General features: G+C 42.0%; 1 protein-coding gene across 1 annotated transcript in view; it reads right to left on the reverse strand.

Moving 5' to 3' along the window:
* The window catches only part of NCKAP1 (NCK associated protein 1), a 487,736-nt gene that overhangs the window by 283,864 nt on the left and 176,490 nt on the right, over window positions 1-27,382 (reverse strand). The window contains exons 13-14 of the mRNA XM_085648703.1: window positions 25,514-25,646; window positions 9,673-9,754 (exon numbers count right to left, since the gene is read on the reverse strand). Coding sequence (XP_085504829.1) covers window positions 9,673-9,754; window positions 25,514-25,646 — 215 coding nt within the window. The remainder of the gene's footprint in view (window positions 1-9,672; window positions 9,755-25,513; window positions 25,647-27,382) is intronic.

The raw sequence follows: 27,382 nt of genomic DNA on the forward strand, positions 1-27,382 counted from the left end.
GTCTATCTTTCACTTTGACTGCTTGTTTCCCCTGAAGTCCCTTCCCCCCTCGTCTGCCTGACGTTATCTGCATTCCTTTTCTCCTGTTTACCTTTCCCCCTCTACCTTCCATTCCACATAAGACGTTTCTGTCTTTGATATGTAACTCGAAAATAACCTGTTATCGTGTAATCTCATGTTTTTCTACTGTCTGTTCTCACCACGGAGTCCGAACTACCTTGGCCAATGCCCGGTGGAGCTGTCCTATGCAGCTATAGAGGAGTCTGGCTAGGGTTCGCCCACCTCGGCCGTCACCTACCCAGCCGGACATTGGACATTGTTCTTAACGGTGCTTCACGGTCTTGTCTATCTTTCCCTTTGACTGCTTGTTTCCCCTGAAGTCCCTTCCCCCTTCTGGTCTGCCTGACGCTATCTGCATTCCTTTTTCCCCTGTTTACACCTTTCCCCCTCTACCTTCCATTCCACATATGACGTTTTGTCTGCTACGTAACGCGAAAATAACTTACGTTATCGTGTAACAGCATGTTTTTTCGACTGTCTGTTCTCACCACGGAGTCCGAACAACCTTGGCTGATGCCCGGTGGAGCTGTCCTATGCAGCTATAGAGGAGCTTGGCCCTGGTTCACCCCCTAGGCCATCACCTACCCAGCCAGACATCTGCCATTGTTTTCCTGGCCTCCCCGTTATGTTTCCTTCCCTCTATCTTTCTCTGATGTCTATACCTGGAATCTGTAACTGATGTAATTTTTAACTTGCTGATCCTCATGTAAAGCGCTCTGATACCTACGGGTCTAGTCAGCGCTATATAAAACTTTGCAAATAAATAAAATAAATAAACAAACTAGACCAATTTGATACAGAACACATGGACACTATTCCGGATAGATAGCACCATCCACAAAACATGTCTCTTAACTTTTATTAATTCAGTTTCTGGTCATTAAGCCTTGCCCTCATTGTGAATAATTAAGCAGAGCACTGAGAGCAGGAAGGTGATCGGAAGAAAAGAGAGGAATAATTTGTACTTAGTCCAATGTCCCCTCCCTCCTTTCCTCCACACTACTCTGAAGATTATAGGGGGGGACAAAAATGAAAATAGTTCAGACAGCTGGCAAAGTTACTCTAAAAGCATAGCCCTTTCCCCCCTACAAATGGCTTGGCCAAATTTGTCATTTTATCTGGAGCAAAGCTTGCATGAACAACGAAAAGCCTCCTCAAGCCCATTCCAACCCAAACCGCAGATGCACCATTAACATGAATAATATTGGGGGCAGCGAGCGCCATGAACCAAAAGCTCTCCAGGAGGCTAGAAACAGGCCATTGAGCAACAGACATGTTAGAATCTTGCTTGCCTGCAACTGTTCCTACATTTGTCTACAGCACTAAATAGGACCTGCATGGTTTTACCTGGAAAATATTTTTACAAATTTCATGTTGGGTTATCTTTTCACTCTTGCCATCAAAGGGGTTGCGATGTTCTTTTGAGACAGTGCATGATGGCCAAAGGCTTCAGAAAAATTAGGTGCTAACAGCAAGGGTTGAGAGACACAGGCACCTGTTAAAAGGCATTAGTTGGAGGAGGATCAAGAAAAAAAGCAGTTGGGGGGAGGGGAGGTTCAAGTGGAAACTGTCAGTGCACATTCTAGACTATGAAGATGCAGCAAGTGATTAGTCAAGTCAATAAAAAGACAGAGCTTTCACTACCAGTCTTTCACCTATTAAACACTGTAAAAAGAGTCCGCACAGTAAAACTGAGAAAATGTGGTTACTCCTAAACTTCTGGACAATTGTTCTGTAGATCATTTCCGTTTCAGTTAAATCCAGGTCAATTTCAGCACAAGGCGATCTATCCAACTCAATCTATTTAAAGTCAACACTGAGCTTTTACTCTAAAAAAAGGTTATGATACTTACCCTGTAAGCATCTGTTCTTGGCATGTAGAGCTTTAGATTCACATGCTTTGCATCCTCCTGCCATCTAATGTTGGGTCCAGATATTGCAAGTTGTTTTTCTTCTAAGAAGTCTTGGCCAGCATTTCAGTGATTAAGCGAATGAGCAGCGTCAACACCATTGTTAGATTAATTTCCCACAAAAGGGTGGGAATGGAGTAAGTAAGCATATTATAGTGATGTTCATGCAAACGTAATGTGAATAATAAGAACTGCAACAACCACAGGTATCCAGGGAAGAGGGAGAGCGCATGTGAATCTACAGCTCTACATGCCAAGAACAGATGCTTACAGGGTAAGTAACATAATCTGTTCAAGGCATGTGTGCTGTAGATACACATGCGTTGCATAGACTGTATAGCAGTATTCTCCAAAAGCGTTGGCTAACCAGTGGGTGTTGCAGTTGTTTGAAAAAGTGTTTTTAGCACCGCTTGTCCCACATTAGCTTGTTGACATGGTAACACATCCACGTAATAATGTTTGGTAAATGTGTGTGGTGTAGACCATATACCTGCCTTACATATATCAGCTAGGAAATGTTGCCTAAAAAGGCAATAGATGCTCCTATTATGCAAGCAGAATGTGCTGTAGCAGGTAAAGTTAAGGCTCTTTTAGCCATAACATAGCAATTTTGAATACATTCAACAATCCATCTAGAAATTGTGAATTTAGAGATAGGTTTCTCTTTATAAGGTGAAGCAAAGGCAACAAAAAGTTGTTTTGTTTTGCGAAAATCTTTTGTTCTATCAATATAATAGAATAGTGCTCTTTTGACATCAAGTGTATGTAGAGCTCTTTCTGCTACTTAATCAGGATGAGGGAAGAACACAGGTAACACAACTGATTGGTAAGATGGCAGAGACCTCTTTTGGAAGGAATTTTGGGTTTGTACGAAGAACCACTCTAAAGTTGAAAGAAGGGTTCTTCTAAGGTTAATGCCTGCAGCTCATCAACACATCTTAGTGAAGTGACAGCAATGAGAAATGCGACTTACATGAAAGAAATTGTAATGGACCGTTGTGTAAAGGTTCAAAAGGTGGACCCATAAGCCTTGTGAGATCAATGATAAGGTTCCTGATATGTGCAGGTGGTACCCTAGGTGATATTATTCTTTTAAGCCCTTCCATACAGACTTTAATTACTGGAACTTTGAATAGGGATAAAGGTCTGTCTTGAAGATATGCAATTACTGCTGCAAGGTGTAATCGAATGAATGTGTATGCAAGACCTGCACACTGTAGATGCAAAAGATAAATAATATTTTGAATAGATGCATCTAGCGCAGTGGTTCCCAATCTGTGTGCCGCGGCACCCGGGTGCGCAGTTAAAACTAGCCAGAGGCACCGCAAATGGATGCGCAGCAGTCTGGGAACCACTGACATACTCTGTTCCTTTAGTATTGCTGTTAGTTTGCATCATAAATTGAAGATCGTGCTGATGTGGACAGTTCAGTTCCGGCTGAACTTTTCCTTCCGGTGTACTCACCTCATTCGTATGTTACAGCAGCACACCTAGGCAAAGAGCTGCCCATCCCACCCGGTCTTGGGCTACAGATGACATCACCAAAGAGACAGTGCAAGGCGCAAGGAAAGTAGGCTGTGCTGACGCTGCAGTGTAGCACTTGCGCCAGCAACATAAAACAAGCTAGAATCATAAAAGCTGTTAGAAGAAAGTTGGAGCTGATGGTTTACTAGTTTTATGGAATAGTAGCAGAGGGGAGAGGGACAAAGGACCCAAGGTAAGTCTCTCCTGCTGCAGGGGGATGTGAGGGAGATAGACTGAACACAAGGCAGCAGTTCCAAGGTGATGACCTCCTTTCCTGGACAAATTGATGGGTCTTGAGGTAAAAAAAGAGCAACAGGCACAAGGGGAATACTTCCACACTGGGATGTAGAATGAGGGCTGCTGGCATACTGCGTGAGCCTTACTGGGGAAGCAAGAGCAGACCCCCAAGGCGACTGCTCTACATGCGCACAGTGTGCGCCCTGTGCACATACTGAGAGGAGGCCAAAGGTAAATACCTTGTCTGAGATGCTGTAGGAACACCACTGGCACACAGTGTTCAGCAATGGCTGGAGGGAAGGGCCTCACACCTGCATCTGTGAATGCGCACACTGCTGCCACTGTGGGGGCTGCAGGCAAGAGGTAGGCCCTATGATTATAATACCTTCATTGGCTTCATCCCAATTATTTACAGGGAGAAAAATGGAAGTACTCCCGAGGCCAGGTGTACATTTCCCCCACCTGTAAAAAAGCTAAAACATAATGGGGAGCCGCGGCCCACGGCAAATAGGTCAAGAGAGCCAGGGGTCGAAAAGGTTTGGGAACCACTGATCTAGCAGATCAATTGTATTATTAAGACAATATATGACAGACCTCTTTACACTTTGCTGTATAACATGCTCTAGTGGTGGATTTTCTTGCTTCTTCAAGAATTGTCATACAATCTGGTGGTAGATTTAAATATCCAAACTCTATGACTTCAGGAGCCAAATCGCTAGGTTGAGTTCCTTGGGGTTTGGATGTCTGATTTCTCCATGGTTCTGTGTGAGAAAATTTGAAGATTTGCGAAGCTTCTGATGTGAAACTATTGAGAGTTCTAATAGTGTGGTGAACCATGGTTGATGAGCCCATGTGGAACCCACCAGAATCTGTGTGAGAGCGGTCTGCCTGACTTTCTGAACCAGAAATAGAAGGAGAGGCAGAGGAGGAAAAGCGTAAGCAAATACCTCTGACCAGTTGATCCATAGGGCATTGCCTTTAGATAGAAAGTGAGGGAACCTGGAGGTGAAGTCTGGGCATTTTGAGTTCTCTGCTGAGGAAAAGAGGTTTATTTGTGGGAATACGCATTATTGGAAGAATGGAAGGAGAACTTGTGGGCGAAATTCCCATTTGTGTACTTGTTATTTCATTCTGCTGAGGAGAAAGGCAAAGATGCTGTCTATGCCTGGAAGGTGTTCTGCCAGGAGCTGAATCTTTTGATGAATTGCCCAACGCCAAATGGTCTGAGAGAGGCGTGACAGCTGCAAAGAGCGTGGCACCGCCCCCCCCCCCCTTGTTTTTGAACATAATACATTGTTGCAGTGTGACCATATGAAAGTGTTCTGATAATATGTATGGATTTAATTGCCTGAGAACTAAGATTAGCCTTAATGAACGAAGACAGAATTTAGATGGCATCCGTTACATCGGCAAAAGACTCGATGATGGATCTTCAAGTGTAAGTAGATAAATGAAAACCAGCTAGGCCCGAAGGCAACTGTTTGAGGTTCTGATTAGATAATGACATTTTTCCAAAATTTTCTACACGCTGAAAGTGGAAACACGATCGAAAACAATACTGACGACGGTAAGTGAATTGCGAACCAAAGGGATCCCGATTGACAGTTTAGAATCAGAGCGCTGCAATACACGAAAGGAGTAGTCACCTTACCTCATGACTTGAGAAGACTTCTTCGAAGAAAAACAACTTGCAAACGTCCAGACACAGCATTAGATGGCAGGAGTATGTTAAGCATGTGTATCTACAGCACACATGCCTCGAACATATCCTTTTACTGCCAGTTTATAAAATTGAATTCCAAATGTTTCAAAAGACAAAACTATGTGAACATATTTTGATGCTGGCCTACCCATGAAAGTCCAAGTCAATGATGTTGTGAACTCCACCTCATTTTATATAAAGTTTTTCATGTACATAATACTTCATTAGCTCTCTTTTGGTTGAAGCCAACAGGGTCCCCATTGTCAATATCTTTACTGGCGCAAAGCCTGAACATGGCAATGCTCATTGTGGAGTTCAAGCTCAATGTTATGCGAGAGAAGCGTATGCTTCAAAATTAAGCCATACACCTAGCACACATTTTCACTAGCATGCAAGATGAGAATGACCTAGTTTCTCAGACAAGTGTTGTAGCGACCAGTGAAAATGTAAATTAGTTGCAAATTTTGTTCACAATACAACAGATGCTCTTTGCTAATGCTGTGTTTCAACTATTTCATGTATTTACAAATCAACTACTGGAATCAGGGTGGGTTTGTGAATACGAGATGTTTGATACCAAACATCGCCTATTTTCATTAAAGTCTTCATGTAGCTGGGGAACTCTTTTTCCAGTGTCCAGCACATGCTTTAAAATGGCTTCCCTGTTCAATTCTACTGACAGTGATGGAACTGAGTAGCACAGGGGCATATCTGCTCATGCAGATATGTCCTCACATGTAAGATAAGGCACCCTGCTTCAGGGTTGTATGCCCTGCTTTAAGGGTCACTCACAAATATTACATGCAGGTGTTAAGGGGCATGGCACACAGGGATGTGTGTCATGTCATGTTTTCACTTTTCTCTGCACCAAAGCACACAGCCTGCAATAGCAGCCTTGCATGAGATTGGCGAGGGGTCCCTTAGAGTGCCACAATTCGTTCTGCAGCCCTTGGGGACCTTCTTTAGAAACTCAGACCGTAGGTACCGAATGTACCATTCACTAGGGACTTATAGAGAGTGCTAAATGTATTGCCATTTGGGGGAACAATTGTACAGTTTTGGGGTAAGAGATCTGGCATTGGGGAGCTGGTTAGCAGTAACAGTGCACTTCCAGTCGAACTCAAATCAATTACCAGGCAAAAAGTGGGGATGACCATGTCAAAAAGGGACTCTTTCGTACAGACACTCACACACCAACTCACTTAACCAAACACCCACTCAAACAGCCACTCAATCACCCTTATATACCCAGTCACTCACTCATACAGCAATTCAGACATGGCCACACACCCATAGTTACTCACACACCCACTCACTCACCCATGCAGCCACTCACTCATCCATACAGCCACCGACACACCCACTCACTCACTCTCATACACCCAGGCGGCCACCCAGGCGGCCACTCACACAACCACTCGCACAACCATACAGTCACTCAGACACCCACTCACACACGGATACACACAGCCACTCACATAATGTATATTAGAAGTAGTATCACTCATTAGTAGTACACCTAATAAATTAATTTAACTTTTGTAGTAGCTTAGTATATATGGTTAACTATCATAAAAGCTGGATGATGTCATGAGTGATGCCATTTGAGATATCATGAGTGATGTAACATGCGAGGTCATAAGCATTCAAAGCGTACGTTTTAGTTAGCTCAGGTATTTATTTGAAAAGTTTTATATAGCGCTAACTAGACCCGGAGGTATCAGAGCACTTTACATGAGGTAGGACATTGTTTCAGAACATTGCTACATAGTTACATCAGTTGCTTGAGCGTCCCATAACATAGAAAAAGAAACAGTATAACATAGTTACATGAGTTACTAAAGCATAGTATAACATAGAAAAAAACGGCAAGGGGGAAAATACTTCAGGGGACACAGAAAGGTCAGGGTGAAAGCATGTGTATCTACAGCACACATGCCTCGAACATATCCTTTTACTGCCAGTTTATTAAATTGAATTCCAAATGTTTCAAAAGACAAAACTATGTGAACATATTTTGAAAGAGTCAACAAACCGTTTGGGGAAGGAGTCATGGGATGCCAAGGTACCGTGGTACCGTAAGGCAGGTGAGGTGAGCAACGGTGCCAGAGTCCAGAGGGTAGGTGACGGCTGAGGGGGAGAACCACAGCCAATCTCCTCTATAGCTACATGGGTAGCTCCACCGGGCAATGGCCATGTCGCTGGGGCTCCGCTGTCTGAAGATTCCAGTGGTAAACAGCAGTAAACAAAAATGCAGGAAACAATTAACAAAAAGGGTAGTGAGGGATGGGGCATAAAGCCTGTAGTAGGAATTAAATCAAGAAATACCGCATACCTACGATAAAAAGAGGATCAATATCTGGGGTCCCATTAAAGACATGAATGCAGATCCTTTATCCGTTCGGGTAACAGCATCGCAGTGCCAGTGGCCGGCTACACTCACCGGGCTGGAGTGGTCTGGCTACGGTGAGGGCACAAAACGGCTGTCCTGAACTGAACCATTCACCAGTAAGATGTGGGCGAGGCTCCCAATGTCAAACACTGTCTGGAGGCGCAGAAACCAGGTTGCCGGACGAAAACAAGGCCGTATGCTGCGATGTCCCACTCATGATCGCCACTGCAGAGAAGGACTCCCACCCTGGTCCAGCAGAACTCCACCGCTGAATGGCGAGCTGCTGATCGCTCAGTCCCCAGAAGCAACCAGGGGAGAACGCCAGACTCTGGGAGCCGGCCAACGGAGGGGCACCCATGGGGAAGAGAGGACAGACGACTGGCACCCGTCGCACACACCCGCCAATCCAGGGAACCACTCCAGGACACACGGGCGGCAGCAGTTCAGGAAATCTCTCCCCGCCTGGAGTGCAGGACGCGCCAATGCAGTTGCTACAGGAAGCGTAGAGGGAGGCAGTCACCACAGGAAGAGGAGCAAACATGACCCAGCTCGGAAGGTAGGCGATGGCCGCACCTCCAGCAGCTCAACCGAGCCATTCAGCCATCTCACAAGGATTCAACTGGCGACCGTCTCTCCCGGTGCTGATCGCTGCTGGAGCCGACACCATCACAGTCGGCGACACCAATCTACGGGGGTGGAGGAGTCCAGATCGGGCTCTCCAGGAAATTTCGCCAAAAAGGCGATCCCTAGCCAGGAAGCTCCCAGCCGGAGATCCTCAGCCGTCTGCCATGGAAACCAGGTTCTATAGCTGCTGAACTTCACTGGTTTTGAATGACTGAAATCTGAGCCTAACTATAACGTTCCTGTTCTAGTGAGAAATATATATGTATCAATATCAAACACCAACTCCGACAATAACCTCGCTCTGCCAGATATCGACACCGCAGTCCCAGGTAGGAGGTACATTTCTTTATTTTTCCATCACATCAGGGCTATGAAACGTTTCGGCAGGGTCCCCTGCCTTGAAAGAAAAAATCAAATAATATATATCTATCTCTCTATATCTATCTATCTATATCTATATCTCTATATCTATCTATATATATATATATCTATCTATCTATCTATCTATCTATCTATATATATATATATATATATATATATATATATATATATATATATATATATATATATATATATGGTGTTTTTTAAAGTTTGCACTCAATGGCCCCTTTAAACATGGAGTGCGGTTGAGTCACGGCCTGATGAAAATCAATTCTGGTTAACACATACTAAATAAAGATAAACTACTCCAGTGTGGATAGTTGAGCTTACAAAAAGGGTTTATAACACCTGAGTTTCAACTATGGCAGTCCACGGCTGTTATCTTAGACAAAAAATGGTTAGCAGCATGAATCAGGGTAAAATTATGTTTTTTAACAATACTAGACCATGATCGTAGGAATACTAGGGTAAGGTTTAATCAAGAACCAAAAAAGTATTTATCAGTTCTGCATTTCTCTCCTTTTACTCATGGTTCCCACAGACTGATCATGTACCAGCAGTCAGAAAGATCTACCTGTAGACAGCTAATCAGAATATGGGGTTGCTTGATGTTACATCTTATCTCATCAGCACAATTGCCAGGTTTTCAGTCTGTATTTTGAAATGTCCCGGGGTTCATTCTGATGCCATGTTATAGGAGAACTGCCACAAGATCAGGGTTTAGAAACCATGTCTCATATTTGCAAAACCCTATTAAAAGCGTAAAAAGAAATGTTGGAATTCTTTACTAAAACAAATTGCCAAGCTATCTCATTTGAGGTATTTTCATAAATCTGGCTTACCTTGCTTTACACTTAAAGATGTCATTGTGTTGACAAATGAGGACATAATGATAGATTCATCTTCAGGGCAAACTGAAAGATTCTGAAAATATAAAACGAAATGGATTACTCTTTTCTTCTTTTGAGCTACTCTTAGGTTTTTATTAAACTGCTAACAAGCAAAACCAAAGAAGATAGATACATTTAAAAGTGGATGAATGGAGCAATTAAATAACACAGCAGAGTATGTGCAATTTCTGTACAGTAACACATAAAGTTAAAGAGTATAAACTTCACTACTCAATGCAAGATGAGACCACTGCAGTGCTGATCTTGGATCTGTCCCTAAGCACACGACACATTAAATATTTAGAATTTAAAGACCTAATTTTGATATTTTTACCATGGAAAACTGTTTTTACTCTACTAATTAGTTAGAACTGAGCCTCCTTTATCTACCCCCTACAAGGAGGGCCATAGCAAAAACAAATATGAAAAACATTTAAATCATACAGACGAGTACCTCGCCAAATTGTAAAATACACGGACACAAACATTTATTGAAGAAACATTGTAAGATAGGTCGCAGCTCTATTGGACAACATGAGAATTGTTTACCTCCTAAATTCTATGTAAATGTATATTTCCTTCAGTATATGCTGTGTATATTTGAAATATGGTTTCAAAAATTAAAGCAGTATCTCAATTAGTTTGAAGTCTAGCAAACAACAAGTCCGCAGGATGACACTTTACTGGATTCCTTGAACCTGTGCTGTCAGCAAAACAAAGATCATCCCAGGTTTATTCATTGTCACAGATGTACAAGCATAATTTAACCAGCCACAGTGCTAGAATACACTAGGGTAAAAAGTAAGGAGAAAAATATATATTAAATGTAGAATCCTTCAATTCCAGACAAATCCATGTGCTTTATTTAGTAATTAAATGGCAGCATCTCTTTCATGACCCATTTCTGCTAACACAGTAGTCTCGATAACAGGTGCCAACAATTTGAGAAAGCAAAAGACACACAATTGATGGACTGAATGCAGAACAAATCAAAACATTCTCCCCCAGTCAAGAGATCTGGGTTAAATCCATCATTCTTTTGCTCACCATGCCACCCCAGTTTAGATCTGGCCATATGCAAATCAGTCTTGACCCTGTGCCTCATGGGAACAGTCCAGCCCAAACTGCCAAGCCAGGTCCTCCCTGGACCGGAAACAAGCATCCTAGGACCGGTTTCGGGGTTTCACCCCTCTTCAGCCAGGATAGCTTGATTCCAGTGGCACAGTGAGCCCAGGACCTACGTCTAGGCATACCCGGCGCACTTAGGGCGAGAAAGTAAAAGACACACAATTGATGGACGGAATGCAGAACAAATCAAAACATTGTTCCCCAGTCAAGAGATCTGGGTTAAATCCATCATTTCTTTTGGAACCGGTCCTAAGATGCTTGGATCCAGTCCAGGGAGGACCTGGCTTGGCAGTTCGGGCTGGACTGTTCCCATGAGGCACAGGGTCAAGACTGATTTGCATATGGCTGGGTTCAAACTGGAATGGCATGGTGAGCAAAAAAACGATGGATTTAGGCCTAGATCTCTGTACTGGGGTGAATGTATGACATTGTTCTGCATTCTGTCCATCAACTATTGTTTTAACAATTTGAGAAAAGCACATGTGCTTTTTATAAAGATGAAAAGCACTGTTCTGTTTTATGTTAATTGGGGAGCATGACCTGCTTGCCCTCACAAAAGGAAGGAATTTATCCAAATACTACGGATTGTGGGGCTTGAGCAAGGGTTGCGAGAGGGGTATTGTATTTTTTCTCGTGGATTCGTGATTTAAAGATTAATTTACAGTCTACAAGCGCATAGGAAGAACACAAGATTTTGACTATATTTTTGTTAATACAATAGACTACATACACCCTTTATTTTTCTAACCAACGTGTATTTATGTCCTAGGCATTTATATACACACACACATATATATATATACACACACACATCTATTACCTACTGGCGGTCGCCAGTAGGTTGTTCTAGTTAGAACCTAGTTTCCATAGGAAAAGCATTTTTTTATTTGCTAATAACTTTGGTGTTGTTTGACGAAAGTTTGCGAAATTCTCCCCAAAAAAGGTCTATCCAGGTCAGCTCGTATCCTGAAAGTTTGGGGGTGATTTGTCAAGTGGGGGCTGAGAAAAAAGGGGGGTCCTAAAAAGTGTTTTCTCCATGTTAATTTCCATAGGAAATTTTAGCCAAGGCTACAGCCCGAACTGCTGAACAGAATTACACAAAATTTGGCAAAAAGGTAGCTCTTTGTTCAGAAAGCAACCTTTTTTTTTTAAATGGTGTAAATACGTTCAGTAGTTGCTGAGAGATTCAAACAATAATTGTCAAAAAATCAATTTCCCATAGGAAACTTTAGCTAAGGCTACAGCCCGAACTGCTGAACGGAATTACACCACATTTGGCAAAAAGGTACTGCTTGGCTCAGAAAGCGACCTTTTTAAAAATGGTGTAAATCCGTTCAGTAGTTGCTGAGAAATTGTAAAAAACCAAATATCGATATCTAGGGGTGTGGGGGACCCGCGAACCCTCCCGACCACGAGCTTCATTTTAATTGGCTGTGAACTCCCCAAACTAGGAAGTGTTGGCAGCCATCTTGTGACTCGGTAGATAAAAAAAAAAAAAAAAAAGATGGCCAAATTCGAGCTGGGTGCGCAAATCCGGACAAAAAATAAAATATGAAGCACGGCCTTCTGCGCTTCATTTAATTGAGACCCCCTGGTGGGCCAGGTCTCTGGGGCATCGCAAAAATATATTAGCAGGGGCCAACGGGAGCCCCCGCAGCCCCGGGGACCGCCACCTCCCCGGGGCTTCAATCATATTTGGAGCCGCGAGGCCCCCCTCATGGAGCCCTTGGTGGCCGTGGGGACCGCCACCCCCCAGGGCCAGCTCCTGCACCCCCCGGGACACTGCTGTTTGCTATGGTAGGGTGGGAACACCGCCCTATCGTAGCAAACTTGCTTTGGATTTTGGAAGCGAGAGCAGGGAATCCTGCTCTCTCTTCCAAAATTCAAAGCATATTGCTTTTTTTATACGGGGAGCTGCAAGTTAGCAGCTCCCCATGTGGAAAAGCAATGCCGGCCCGGCTCAAGTAGGACGTGGGGAGCCGGCAGGACCGTGGGGGAATTGGGGTCCCCCCACAGCCCCCAACGGATAGGGCCGGCCCTGGGGGATGGGGTCCCCGGGGCTAGAAGTGGCCCGGGAGGGGCTCCACACGGCTCACCTCCCCAAATAACATGAAAAAAACACAAAGGCTTTAACGTCTCTGAAACCTATGGTTTTTTCAGTGTATTTCAAAGCTTTTTTAAATGCTAATTTCTAGCTATAACGTCTCTGAAACCTATGGTTTTTTTCAGTGAATATATATATACACACATACATATATAAACATACATATAATCTGCATATCTATATAAATACAAATATAAATGCATGCATACATATACATATATGCATACATATGCATGTTATGTACACTAAAAAGCCACCTAATTACAAACAGAATTGCTTTAACTTAAACGAGGGCGAGACCGTTTAAATTTTCAATGCTTGTTTACTTTGGTTTCATCAAGAAGGCATTCAGATGTGTCACACATTTGCCATACATTCTGAATGTTAGCACTCTAGTTGATCATTAGATCACTGTAGTAAAGCTACTGCTCACCAGGGAAGTCTGCTGCTGGTATTCAAAGTGCATGTTTCAGTCTGCATGTCAGAAATTTTTAATGAAATAGAAGATGATTTGAGAATTGTTCTTTCTGCAGCACTAATCATACTTTCTATGGCAAAATGAACCCCCTCATTTTGTTCCATACGTTTGTCATAAGTAGGACTGATAGCGCTCTAGTTGTTCTTTAGAACACTCTGGGAAGCTGCAGTAGAATACAAAGGAATCAACTGACAGTCTCTGCCCTTGTTGGATGTACATGTTTTACTGAGAATGTCAAACTTCATTCTCACATGACTGAGAAAGATAATGTGAATTTACAGAAAATTTGCTCTCAGTTTACCTTATAGATCACCTTCCAAACCTCTGTGAGAAAAGCAGGAGAAAATAGTTTTCTCTCAAACATGATTAATGATATCCAAGCAGAAGGCTTTTCCACATGGTAAAATCACCTTAGAACACACCACAATTCCTAAAACGAGTATGGTACCATCAACAAATGATTTATAATGTAACTAAAGTCTTAAAACCTTCTATTAACTGCAATGCTTTTTAATGAGGTGCTATCATGTATATTGGTCCCAAGATGGCTGCCAACACTTCTTGGATGAAGTGCTGACAGCCAATCAGATCTCACGATGAGATATGTGGTTAGGCTCCGCCCAGATATATCTATGATTTTACTTTTGATTTACTCAGGAACTACTTAACAGATTTACACCATTTAACCAAAAGGCACGAGTGCGAACCAAGGGCTACCTTGGTTTTGGGACTCCGCCTTTTCTCTCGGCCCCGCTTGACGAATCACCCCGAGACTTTGAGGATAGGAGCGGACCCGAACGCCCCACCAGTTTTGAAAATTTTGTGCCAAAGTTATTCCAAATAGAATGCTGCTGATTTCCTATGGATAATAGGTCATAACTACCTACTGGCGACCGCCAGTAGGTAATTATATATATATATATATATATATATATATATATATATATATATATATATATATATATCCCTCCGGCAATCGCACCACACGCCGCTGGTGCCGCTCACTGCAAGGTGGTTTGCGGAATCAATTTCTCAACAGCAATTCTGTCGTCCTGGGAGCTGCTTTAAAAAGACGAGCGCACTCTGGAGCGATTTAACTTTTAAATAGTTTATTCCACGTAACCAGGATGACAGACGCGTTTCGGCACGGTCGCCTTCCTCAGTGTCAACCTTGACAGAGCGCCCTAATCTTTTTAAAGCAGATATATTTATAAAAATCTGACAAGGGGGGCAATGTAGTGGTTCTATCTAAACAAAAATACATTGCTGAAGGGCTGAGACAACTATCAGAAAAGAACAAATATGATAGAAGCAAAAGAATGGAATATAAAAATTCCATTAAGACGCTTCAAATACAGCTCACAGAATGGAAGAACAAAGGGTTATTAGAGCAAGAGGAGTTTAAATTCTTAGAATGTAAATTTCCTATTCTACCCGCGCTTTATTTGCTTCCCAAAATTCACAAGAATTCACAGGATCCCCCGGGCAGACCTATTGTGTCTTCCTGTGGGAGTTGTCTAGAAAACACCTCAAAGTACGTGGACTTCTTTTTGCAGCACGCAGTAAAGAAACTCCCCTCGTATATAAAAGGCACTGGTGATTTTTTAAGGTGTCTCGAAAAATTCCAGTGAAGAGATAGCTATTCGTTACTCTCACTGGATGTTATGAGTTTATACACCTGTATCCCTCATGATCTCGGTCTCATAGCATGCAGACATTTTCTCAATGAGAGATCTATTTCATTTCTCTTTCATACAGAAATGTTAATTGAGATGATGTCTGTATGTTTGAAGCAAAACTACTTTCTCTTTGACAACAAAATCCTTAAACAGATCCTCGGTACTTCAATGGGGACTTGCTTTGCGGGTCTCTATTTGGGGTACTGGGAGGAGAACGTAGTCAGGTAATCAAGCATCTTCAAGGACAAGGTGGCCCTTTGGATCCGCTACATTGATGATATTTTTTGTGTATGGGAGGGCACAGAGATCGAAGCCAATGATTTTGTAAAGAGTTTGAATGACAACAGTTATAACCTACAATTCACGAGTAATTGGTCAAAAGAATCTTTGGAGTTTCTAGATCTTGAACTCACAATTGACGGAGACTGTTTAAGAAGTTCTTTATTTAGAAAAAATACCGCAGGAAATAGTCTCCTGCATGCCCGAAGCGGTCATCCAAATACACTCATCAATAGCATACCTCTAGGAGAACTACTTAGAGCAAAGCGTAACTGTAGTACAATCGAGAATTTCAAAGAGGAAGAGAAAAGAATGACTGTAAGATTCTTGGAAAGAGGTTATCCTCTCTCAGTCATCAATAAAGCTAAAATTGAAGTATCCAAAAGAACAAGAGCCTCCCTACTTATTGGAAAAGAAGAAGAGGATAAAGAAGTCAAGACATATGAAAATATTAGGTTCATTACCACTTTTAGCAGGCAGGCTCGAGAAATTCGTAAAAGCCTTAATACATTTTGGCCAGTCTTACGGACTGATAAAGATCTAGCAGAGAGTGTAGAAAGTGTTCCGCAGATTACCTTCAAAAAAGCTAAATCTTTGAAAGACACTCTCTGCAGAGCAGTAGAACCTGCAATCTCAAGAAATGTAGGGATACATGGATTCTACACATGTAGAAATTGTAAGGCCTGCAGAAATAGTAAGAACAAAAAAGAAGTTATACTTTCCCCTAATTGCAAACCATTTCAAATTTCAAAACACACATCATGCAACACTGAGTTTGCTCTATTCTGTCCATGTCAAAAATCATATATTGGAAGTGCCATCCACAAAGCAAAGAAAAGGGTGCTTGAGCATCTTGGAGCGATAAAAAAATGGGGATAAACAATATCCCGTGGCCCGGCATTTCCAAAGTTATCATGGGCAAAATAGCAATCTTTTGACCTTCTGTGTATTAGACACTGTGAAAATTAATGAAAGAGGTGGCAACAGGGTACAAAATCTTCGACGTCTTGAATCAAAATTGATTATTCAATATAGAACTCTTGCACCTATAGGCCATAACTGCGATGAGGAACTTGCAGTACACCTAGGGTGAATCAGAGGACTTTAATCTTATCAATATGAAACCAATTCAAATTTTTAAAGGTCAAATAAAAAGTGTGTGTTCGTTGTGCTTTATTGATTCTTTAAAATTACACCTTGAAGACAATTCATTTGCATTCAAATCATGCGCTCGGTTGGTGGTTTTAAATGATATCAATTATTTTTGATATTTGTAAAATTATATACTGCTTAAGAGCCATTGTGTTTTTAATGTCACTTTGGTTGTGTGTGGTAATAGGCATGTTAAAATATAATTTGGTAATTAATTTTTCTTTTTTGTTTACATTACAGACAATGTCATAGCTGTTAAAATGGAGAAAACGCTTAAGAGCTAAGTATTTCAATCAATGGAGAAGCCCACTAGGGTTTGGTTGGTAGATTTGATTTGAAATAATCACGGATGATGAATTTGAGAAGTAATGTGTTCTATGAAATTGATGCCCACTTGGGCTTGGAAATCTGTGAAAAGAAAGATTTAATTATTACAGACAATCTTGAATGATAATTTTATTATTTGTTTATAATCCGTGCAAATTGCTATTTTCATATTATTAGAGAATTATTTGTTTCTCCATGACTTTATTTAAAAAGCAAAGCACATTTTGCAGCATGAATGCAGGAATGAAGTAATTCCTTTGCAATACGATAGTCTGTTTTCACGTTTCATTAGTTGTTGTGTCACATGATTATTTATTGACTCTCTATCACCTAGCAACAATACTCGTGATCAAGGGTGGTGTACCCGAAGCGCGTCGAGTTGCTGTAACTCTGCTTAAATAAATTAATTGCTGAAAGTTTGTTGCTGTCCGTAGCTGCTGTTATTACATGAAAGACAGCTTTTGGTTTGATTTACGAGGCTCGCCTCTTCGCCGCGGACGGCCGTCGGAAGTGGAAAGGGAACGGCGATGTTCAAGTGTGGCACACGAGAACAAAGATCTGGATATTGTATATATATTCACTGAAAAAACCATAGGTTTCCCACATGTTATAGTTAGCTGGACATTTCACTCGTAAAAAACCAATGAAATTCCCCCGTTATAGTTAGTGCAGGCAACTATAACTCACGCGACCGCAATCCTCTGCTGATGATGTCAAATATTACATCACTGTATTTAGACACTTATTTACCCATGTCTTCTTCCATTAATCTTTAGCTATACATATATTACAAATATTTATTTTTCATAAAGACACATATGCCATCAGTGATGTAATATTTGACATCATCAGCAGAGGATTGCGGTCGCGTGAGTTATAGTTGCCTGCACTAACTATAACGGGGGAATTTCATTGGTTTTTTACGAGTGAAATGTCCAGCTAACTATAACATGTGTGAAACCTATGGTTTTTTCAGTGAATTTGCAAGGTTTTTTAAATGCTAATTCCTAACTATAACGTGTGTGAAACCTATGGTTTTTTCAGTGAATTTGCAAGGTTTTTTATATGCAAATTATTTTTTGAGATTTTTGGTAAAAAATAATTTCCAACCTATGTATAAAATAATATATGTACTATATCCTGCATTATGGAATGGTTAATTTTTTTAAAATTAATGTTTACATACAGTTGTACATCACAGTTATCTTCTACAACTCTTGAATTTATTTTTTTTTTTATGCGTTTTTTGCCGTGCGCGTACGGTAAGCTGACGCTACGCGCTCCGTGCGTCATAAGTACAGTGCACTTACGTGATACGTACGTGACGTACGCGTACACGCATGCGCGTTGCGCGGAAGCAACGTCGCGGTTACGCAGGGGCGTGTAATGCGCATGCGCGAGTGCGTCTTACGTACGCGCTCCGTAAGCGTCACGTTTGCGCATGCGTACTTGTTTACGAGTGCGTACCGTAAGCTTACGGAGCGCGCACGGTAGGTCATGTGATCCACAAAGAACACTTTTCATTGGTTGAAACTACTTTCAGTTCCAGAAACTTCCCACACCACACCCATTCCCCTCATTATTGCTTGAGATCCCCTAGGAGAAGGAGCTGAATTGACATTTAGATACAATGGCAGAGCAGCAGACGTCTTCTGAGAGTGAGCCTAGCAGCACCATCATCAGACAGAGAAGGAGGAAACAAATGGATTCTTTTGTGTGGGAGTATTTTACTTTTCCAGAGGGGCAGAAAAAGGTCAATGCTCCATTGGTCACTTGCACACTTTGTGACCGTGTTTTATCAAGAGGAGATCCAAGGAAGAAGTATTCCTTTGGAAATCACTCTATGATGAGACACATTAGGGATAAACATCCCAGGACCTTTGCTCGACATACTGAAGAAAACTCTTCAGTAAGTCACCGGAGCCCAACCTCAGAAGCTCAGCCGAGTACATCATCGGCAGCTCAGCTGAGCCCTTCCTCTGAGGTGGGAGCATCACCTTCTTCTGCTCCTCTGGACATTAACCCTCTATTTCGGAGGGTTTCAATGAGGTGTACAACGTGTTGTGGTCTTATTGTTTTTGGGGAGACCAGTGTTTCCCTTATTAACAATAAGATAGACCAGCACGTTTGTAGACGCTCATAATATTCCCATTCTTTCTTTCCTCTATCCCTGTATTAACCCAACGGCTTTTTTAAGAGCCAACCTTATCTCACAATTTTTTTTTATTTTTTTAAGCTTTCCTTTTTGAAAAAATTTTTTGGACGTGCGCGTACGGTAAGCGTAATCGCGGAATAGTTACGCGAAGTTCGCGGAATTTTTCTCGCGGAATTCCTCCGTTTACGCCGTGCGCGTACGCTACCCGCATTCGGCGATTTTTCGAAAAAAAAATTTAAATTAATTGTTGCCCTTGGGGGTCCTTCTGGGACCCCCTGACAAAGGCTAGGGGGTCAGGAACTGTCCACCCTGCCCCCTTTTCACGTTCTCCACCTTTGTTTTTCCCCCCTCAGACTGCGAGAGACAAAATGGCGGCCGACACTTCCTGGTTTCGACCGATTAGAATGTTTACTGAGATCTAACAACCAATCAGAATCGCGCTCGTGCACGGCGGCGTGCGCGTACGGTAAGCTTACGGTACGCGCTCGGAGCGCGCCTATAGATATATATATTGATTTAAATGCTATTTTCTCAGGAAATACTGAACAAATTTACACGAGACCTTCAAAAGGCACATCCCTGACCTGACGGCTACCTCTCTGCCAAATTTCAAGTAATTCTGTTCAGCCGTTCGGGCTGTAGCTCGGACTAAAGGTTCTATGGAAAAATGCATGGGGAAGACGCGTTTTGGGACCCCCCCTTTTTCTCAGCCCCCGCTTGACGAATCCCCCCCGAGACTTTCAGGGTAGGAGCGGAGCGGAGCGCCCCACCTATTTTGAGAATTTCGCGAGGATTCGTCAATCGGTGCCAAAGTTATTCCAAATAGAATGTTGCGGATTTCCTATGGAAACACTGTCCTAACTATAACTATCTACTGCCGACCGCCAGTAGATAATATATATATATATATATATACACTCACTTAAAAAACCATAGGTTTCACACATGTTATAGTTAGGTGGATATTTCACTCGTAAAAAACCAATGAAATTCCCCCGTTATAGTTAGTTCAGATAACTATAACTCGCGCGCCCGCAATCCACTGCTCATGACGTCACATATTACATCACTCATGACATGGTCAGTGGCATCACTCAGGACATCATCCTTGTGATAGAGTGGCGGTCGTGCGAGTTATAGTTATCTGAACCAACTATAACGGGGGAATTTCATTGGTTTTTTACGAGTGAAATATCCACCTAACTATAACATGTGTGAAACCTATGGATTTTTAAGTGAATTTGCAAGGTTTTTTAAATGCTAATTCCTAACTATAACGTGTGTGAAACCTATGGTTTTTTCAGTGAATTTGTACGGTTTTTTAAATGCTAATTTATTTATGTATTATTATTTTTTTATATATATTTATTTTACAATAAACTACGTATTAAAAATTTTTTTGGGGGGTTTTTTACCGTGCGCACCCCCGCGATTAAAAAAAATAAAAATAATTCTGCCTTCGGGGTCCTTCAGGGACCCCCTGACAAAGGCTAGGGGGTCAGGAACTCTCTACCCTGCCCCCTTTTCCCGTTCGCCACCTTCCTTTTTTACTCTCGCACTGAAAAACAATATGGCGGCCGACACTTCCTGATTTCGACCGATTCGAACGTTGACTAACATGTAATCACCAATCAGAATTACGCTCGCGCGCGTTAGGGTGCTCGCACGGTGCGCGCTTATAGATATATATATGCTTTTAAATGCTATTTTCTCAGAAACTACTGAACAGATTGACACCAGACCTGCAAAAGGCACATCCCTGACCTGAGGACTACCTCTCTGCCAAATTTCAAGTAATTCTGTTCAGCCGTTCGGGCTGTACCTTCGACTAAAGGTCCTATGGAAAAATGCATAGGGAAAACGCGTTTTGGGACCCCCCTTTTTTCTCGGCCCCCACTTGACAAATCACCCCGAGACTTTCAGGGTAGGAGCTGAACGGAGCACCCCATTAGTTTTGAAAATTTCACGAGGATTCGTCAACCGGCGCCAAAGTTATTAAAAATAGAATTTTTCAGATTTCCTATGGAAACTCGGTCCTAACTATAACTATCTACTGGCGACCGATATATATATATATATATATATATATATATATATATAGTTAAGGGAATACTTATTTCATTTACAAAATGGAGGTTGGTTCTTCGCATTTGTAATGCAGTTGAAATGTAATACTACTTTTGGCATGAGAAGAATATTTTGGACTTCCACAGTCCCATACTGGTCTTTGTCAAAGAGGAGATACTGATAAAAATAGAAAACAGACAGGTACTTGATAGCGGAATCGCTGAAAATGGAACGTCTTCATCAGATGCTAAGATGAACTGCTGTCATCGTTGAAACAAGAATGGAAGCTTTCCCCATGGAGAAACTCCTTTTCATACATTCCTTGTTTTAGAAGACTGGGTCCCCTTCTCACCCTAGAATAAGGTTTACTACTGCTCTGGTGAGTTTTTCCAGGTCGGGTAAGAGTTAGAGAGGAATTGGAAAAAGAATGCAAGATTCTGTGCAGGCACAAATTCACAGGAAATTCCAGCCTTGGAACAACCACTTCTAGTTGACTTCCAGCCATACGGGTAGAGTTGCTCACAAATATTTACATTTGAGAAAATCCGTTTTAAGAGTACAAAACCATGTTTTACACATATAAGCCAAACTTAGACGTGCCATAAACTCATGTCATTTGATTCAGACTTTGTTAAGCTTAAATTGCTGTAAAATGTAAATCTCTCGTCATTGATATAGCGCCTGGTTTATGCTCCCATTTATAGCAGGCAAGGGAACCGATACTGAGATTTGGCAAAGTAAGCACTGGACCGCAATTGAACACTGTTTATTTACAGTAACATTTTGTAAAATCTAGTGAATGCTTAAAAGTATATTTTCCAAGGCAGTTCATAAGACACTAAATTGAGAAAGAACAATGGTACAATTAAAGTATTGCTATATCATGAACTGTACTGTACTGAGAATCGAATATATGTAACATGTTGGCCTATTCATAGCCCTTCAACCAGTGCAAGGAACAAACACCATGACAAGCCAGTCACAGAATAAGGAAAACATGGACTCTCAACTGTTTCAAAGAAACTGTTAGAACTGCCCAATGTTTCATGAAGATATGAGGCACAGTTATCAGTCCGATTGGCACAATGCAAACTGATAGTGTTGAGAACCCCGGGGTTAACCTCAAGTAACAACTATCTTCCTGAGGCACCACCTCACTTGCACCTTTATTCAAGCAGGGCAAGGACCTCTGCTTCCAGAACTGATGCATGTGCCTGAAACTCCACTCTGACAAAAGCAGTTTGGTTCATTTGGAGGGACAGGAGAGCCTTTTACAAATCAGCTGGATGACCCAGTGTTCTATATCATCTCTGAATTACCAGAAAATTGATAGATCTGCCCCGTCAACTACACATCAAAAGATGGTGGTATAAACAGGGTGAGTCGGAAAGGTTTTGAGTCAGCAGAGCTGGCTGAGCACAGTGGGAACTGGATCGATATCAGTGTTTCGGGTGACCGCTTAACCCACCTCTGCCACAAAAAGAGCAGTACCTTAGCTGAGGTTGTCTGGACCAGCTGAGTAAGGTGTCCATGCCAGGATTGCTGAGTTCTGGAATAGCCCAAAAATGTTCTGCATTGCTGATGGAACTGCCTCACAACCAGTAATCCGCAGCCCTGTTATTCTTGAAGAGTAAGAGTCACCCTTAGCGCCAAAAAAATCCATTTGCCATCAAAGGCCATGTCCCCAAGAGAAGCCATAAGAAAGTATACCGGTATTAGAGCAAAGTGCAACATTAGTGCCCCTAAACCTGGCAACTGTATATGTGGAGTTCATGTTGCACATCAAGCTCTGCTTTGAAGCATCCAAACTATCACTGACCAACTCGTAAAATAGTTTATCTAGGTGATCCAATAGGAATGCAACCACCAATTTGGTCGGCTTCCATAAGGCATGGATACAGCAGATATACAGGACTGTGGCATTTCACATTAAGGAGAGACTGCCTGAAGCAAAATCAGGTGTCCAGTTGTTTCGCCTCCCTGTGTGGAGGGGCTGTTGGGAAGGCCAAGGGTTCTGTCTAAAATTCGGAGATAAAACCTAAACCAGAAGACTTCCTGGAGAAGGGTGTGGGGACACGCATTTGGGATCACCCAGAGCTGGCATACAGCTTCAGGAAATTTGCCTGTGGACTGCTGGGCCAGAGAGGCCCTTCCAGGGCAACCAAAACAGGTTCTTAAATTATTTCAGCCAACTTTGAGAGTGGCACAGATAACTCCGAGAGCGGTGTTGGGATTGTCTCTGGGAGCGGCAGTGTAGACTGCTCCGGACAGACTGGGGATGACACTCCAGCCCATGATTTCTAGCTAGATGCCGAAGTCAGAGGCATCCAGGTTGGGGTCCAGGACTCACCAGACCTTAAGGAGCAGTCCAGAGGGTCCTGAATCAGTCCTAAAGATATCCAACACGACCAGATCAAAGGCCTCAACCTGCGTGGGATCAGCAGATAAAGGGAATTCCAGGTGGAATTTTTGCAGCTTCAGAGACTACTTTAAAGGAGAGTAAAAGACTGGGGGCATGGAACTGTGCTGTGACTCAGAATGGTCCCAGGTAAAAGAATACTTCTACAGAGAAAGTGAGATTTTTACTTTCAATAGTACTTTTTTCCTCTTTCTTGTGGGAAGGTGGGAGATGGCTCCCAGGAGGATGTTTCACTCTAGGATATAGGATATGCTATGTATGTATGCTGAGTATGTTGGCCAAAAATAATTTTACCTACTGCTACCCGTGCTTCGGTGTGCATCAGAGAGCCAGGGGTCACATGGCACTGAGGCACAGTTGTAGACAAAATACCACATGCTAAAGTTGCGTGAATCCAACAGACATCCATTTGCAGTACCTATGAAATGGCTTTTGTAGGAGTCACTGACATTTCAATGGTGAAGCGCACTGAATACTCCAGACCGCGTCAATGTCAGTCGTGACTTTTCACTTCAATCCATCAATCAGGGATTTTTAGAGCGTGCTACTCACCCGTGAGGGTCTCAAGGCGCTCGTGGGGGAGCTCGAGCAACTCTGCGGTCATCCGTAAAGCTAGGTCTTGAGATCCTTTCTGAACAGGTCATCTGTAAAGCTAGGTCTTGAGATCCTTTCTGAACAGGTGCAGTGTCGGGCTTCGTCTGATACGGAGGGGGAGTTTGTACCAGGTCTTGGCTGCGATGTAGGAGAAGGATCTGTCACCCGCTTCTTGAAATTTAATGGCTGTGAAACCGTTTTTATAAAGGTTCCACCAGCCAAGAAACAGTCTAAAAAACTGCTGCCCCACTCAAGATGTGCCTACATAAGATCTTTAACATACTTTGTAGGCTGTCAAAGTACTATCATAACAGTGAGTAACCTTTGCTAGGCTATGGAGGAAGTAATAACTGTGCACTGAAACAATACGTCAATCCTCTACCAGGCAAGACTGCACCTTGTGCACAGGCCTGCCCAACTGTGCTGTTAACTGGGACTGAATGGGCTGCAGTGGGTTATACCTTCAGCTAGCAGTAGATTTTAGCCAACAGCACCTCCATTCCGAGACGTGCAGTTTCACTTTTTATGTCAGCTTTTTGGGAAATGTATGTCACACCTTTCAGGCTATGTAAACATGGTCCAAAATATTCTATTGCCCAGCTACGGAGAAGTGTTTAGGGTGTACAGGAGCAGCAGCAGATGCTGCACTTTTTCATGAGATTTAGCTGTTGCGCTCTAAGAATTCGCGATTATCCAAAATGTGACTGCCAACTACTGCTGCAAAATGCAGAGGACTTTAATCACAATAAATTCTGTGCAGCACACCTGTAGCTTGGACCAATTAGAGACTCGTCAGCAAAGACTGCACCCACTCAGACACCTGAAAAACCGCAGCAGGAATTCATCACCAGACACTGCAAGTAGCACCTAAAGTTCCACTCTTTGCAGATGACAGTCAGTCCGGTTGGTTCCTGTGTTCAAGCCAGACATGAGGGTGAAGGTGTAGCTAGTTTCAGGCTGGGTACAAGAAGGGTGAAAACCTTGTTAGGCATTTACTGTGCCTCAGAATTAAGTTGTGACTGACCAACAGGAGGCAGTCACTCTCATGGGAACCACAGCTTCGAGTATGGTCCAGTCAGAGATGGGCCATGCTGAACTCACGATCTTAGTATAAGTTTAAGGAGGGAAATAGGAGCAGCAAGGAACAGTGAGAATACACCCAGCTTTAAATTACTCAGTAGATTTGTCTATATGCACTCTGATGTTCCATTAAAGAGAGGAAAGTAACAAAATGTATTTATTTAACACAAGATATTCTTGTTTATATTTTTATTCACATGTATTTATCTAACACAAGATATTCTTGTTTATGTTTTTATTAAAAATGAAAGCAAACCGTCATGGTGCACCATTTATACTGCACAATTACTTCCGGGATTGTTCAACTTTCCAAACTCAATAATATCTATACCTGTACAAGCTCATTTAGGACTACTGCATCAAAGCCAGACAGATACTGCACGTAATATCTTTGCATCACTGGTCCGTATTTTCGTACATGTGCTCGGAGTTCTTCCATATAGAAAATCAGTTCAGCTATGTGCCTTAGGAAGCAAAACAAGAAAGCTGTTACAATGTTGAAAAACGTTTGTTTTTAATTAAGCTTTATTTTATTTTGATATAATCCAGCCGCTGTTACAGGAGTCCAAAACAATTGGCATAAAGCCTAGATAGGTGCCACAAGCAGAAATAATTCACATCTGATATAATGTGAGTAATACGTTTTCATTTAAATAATGGTCTGGTTTCATCCACTAGCATGTCACATGTTTCAACAATACAAGAACTGAGAAACAAAAAACTACATAAAAGAGCTTCTGTTCATTTTGTTTCAAGGCCTGGACTCTTTCAATTTTCTATTACTACTGACAACAGCGTAAAAAACGTGTATTTCAAATAAAGCATGTGCCAGACCCGCTAGGGAAAAAAAGAGAAAGATTCATATATAAAACATGGCACTGTCCATCTCAATATACATCCTTGTCTGGTCAACGCAGCACGACCTATTGTAGAGGACAATTTTCTTTCAGTTATTGAATATGTTTATGTATTTTATTAATTTGGAGTCATGTATTATGTTTTGCTAAATGGCAATATGTTTTTAAGGCCTGCTATGATGCCGATGAGGAAAATAGATGATATGTGATCAGGTGAAGTTGGTATATGTTGTTGTAGAAGACTTTCAGTTTTTTTACAACTGCAGGTGTTATTAGACTTAGAACACTTATTAGTATCATGATGAAATTGGTGAGTCTCGAGGTTCAACATGGCATATACTTCAGTCAACTATATTAATCATTCCCAGAGTGACGCACGCACTGGATCAAGTCAATCGCCATTTCACTGCCCTGACGCAGGCAGCTATGCCCTCTTCTTCCTCTTGCTCTTGATTCAGGTCGACTCACCCTATACCTTTATGATCTATGAGGATCAAGCTGGAATACACTCAGTCGAGCCCTCAGTTGGTGGGTTAGACGTGCTACCTTTTTCAGCTAACCTTAACTTTTTTCGGCTAACCTTAACTTTTTTCTTCACCACTCGAGAAGACAGGACATGTATGTACTTCATTCCAGTCAAGAAACAGGAACTCACTTTAGTCCTCTTTTTGTTCTTGGTATGGCAGTTCTTTGGGTCAGCAAAGGAACAAGTTACTTAGCTTTGTTAACGTTCCTCCTGAAGGAATTACTTCTTTCCACAAAGCCCTTATGTGACTCTGTCAACATACCAACAGAATTCAGTACCAGGTGATTGTGCATTACTACAATTGCAAGCCTGAAAAACTCAAACACTGGTGGCATTACACATCCAATATATGGCGTACCAGGGCCAGTGATCTCAGATCTGCTCAAATATTTTCTATGTTCTACATGGATATTAGCGGAAACTAAAAAAAAAAAAACTAAATACAAAACCGCTCCTCTTACTTATTCTAAGAGGGTAGGTAAAAAGTGAATATTAATTTCCAAAAGCTGTTCTACTAATGGATACGTGGCTTGCTTAGATATTCACTCAAACAGTTATCAAGCAAAGATGGGCTGATAGAAGAAAACAACAAACGTACACAAGGAAGCTATGAAGCACAGATATCAAATTGAATTCCATTCTCATGTGAGCATTTAAACAGTAATAACTTGGAAAGTACAGCAAAGACGAGGTAACTTTGCCTCAACTGAAACCCCTCTCTAAATGGCCCAAGTTACAGCCTTAAACTAGCTGACTGCATTCTAAAACCCACTTGTGGATAACCTGCTTGTTCATAACATATTTTAAGCACCTTGGA

This window comes from Triturus cristatus, chromosome 3_2 (assembly GCF_964204655.1).
Source record: "Triturus cristatus chromosome 3_2, aTriCri1.1, whole genome shotgun sequence".
In the NCBI taxonomy this organism is placed as follows: Eukaryota; Metazoa; Chordata; class Amphibia; order Caudata; family Salamandridae; genus Triturus; species Triturus cristatus.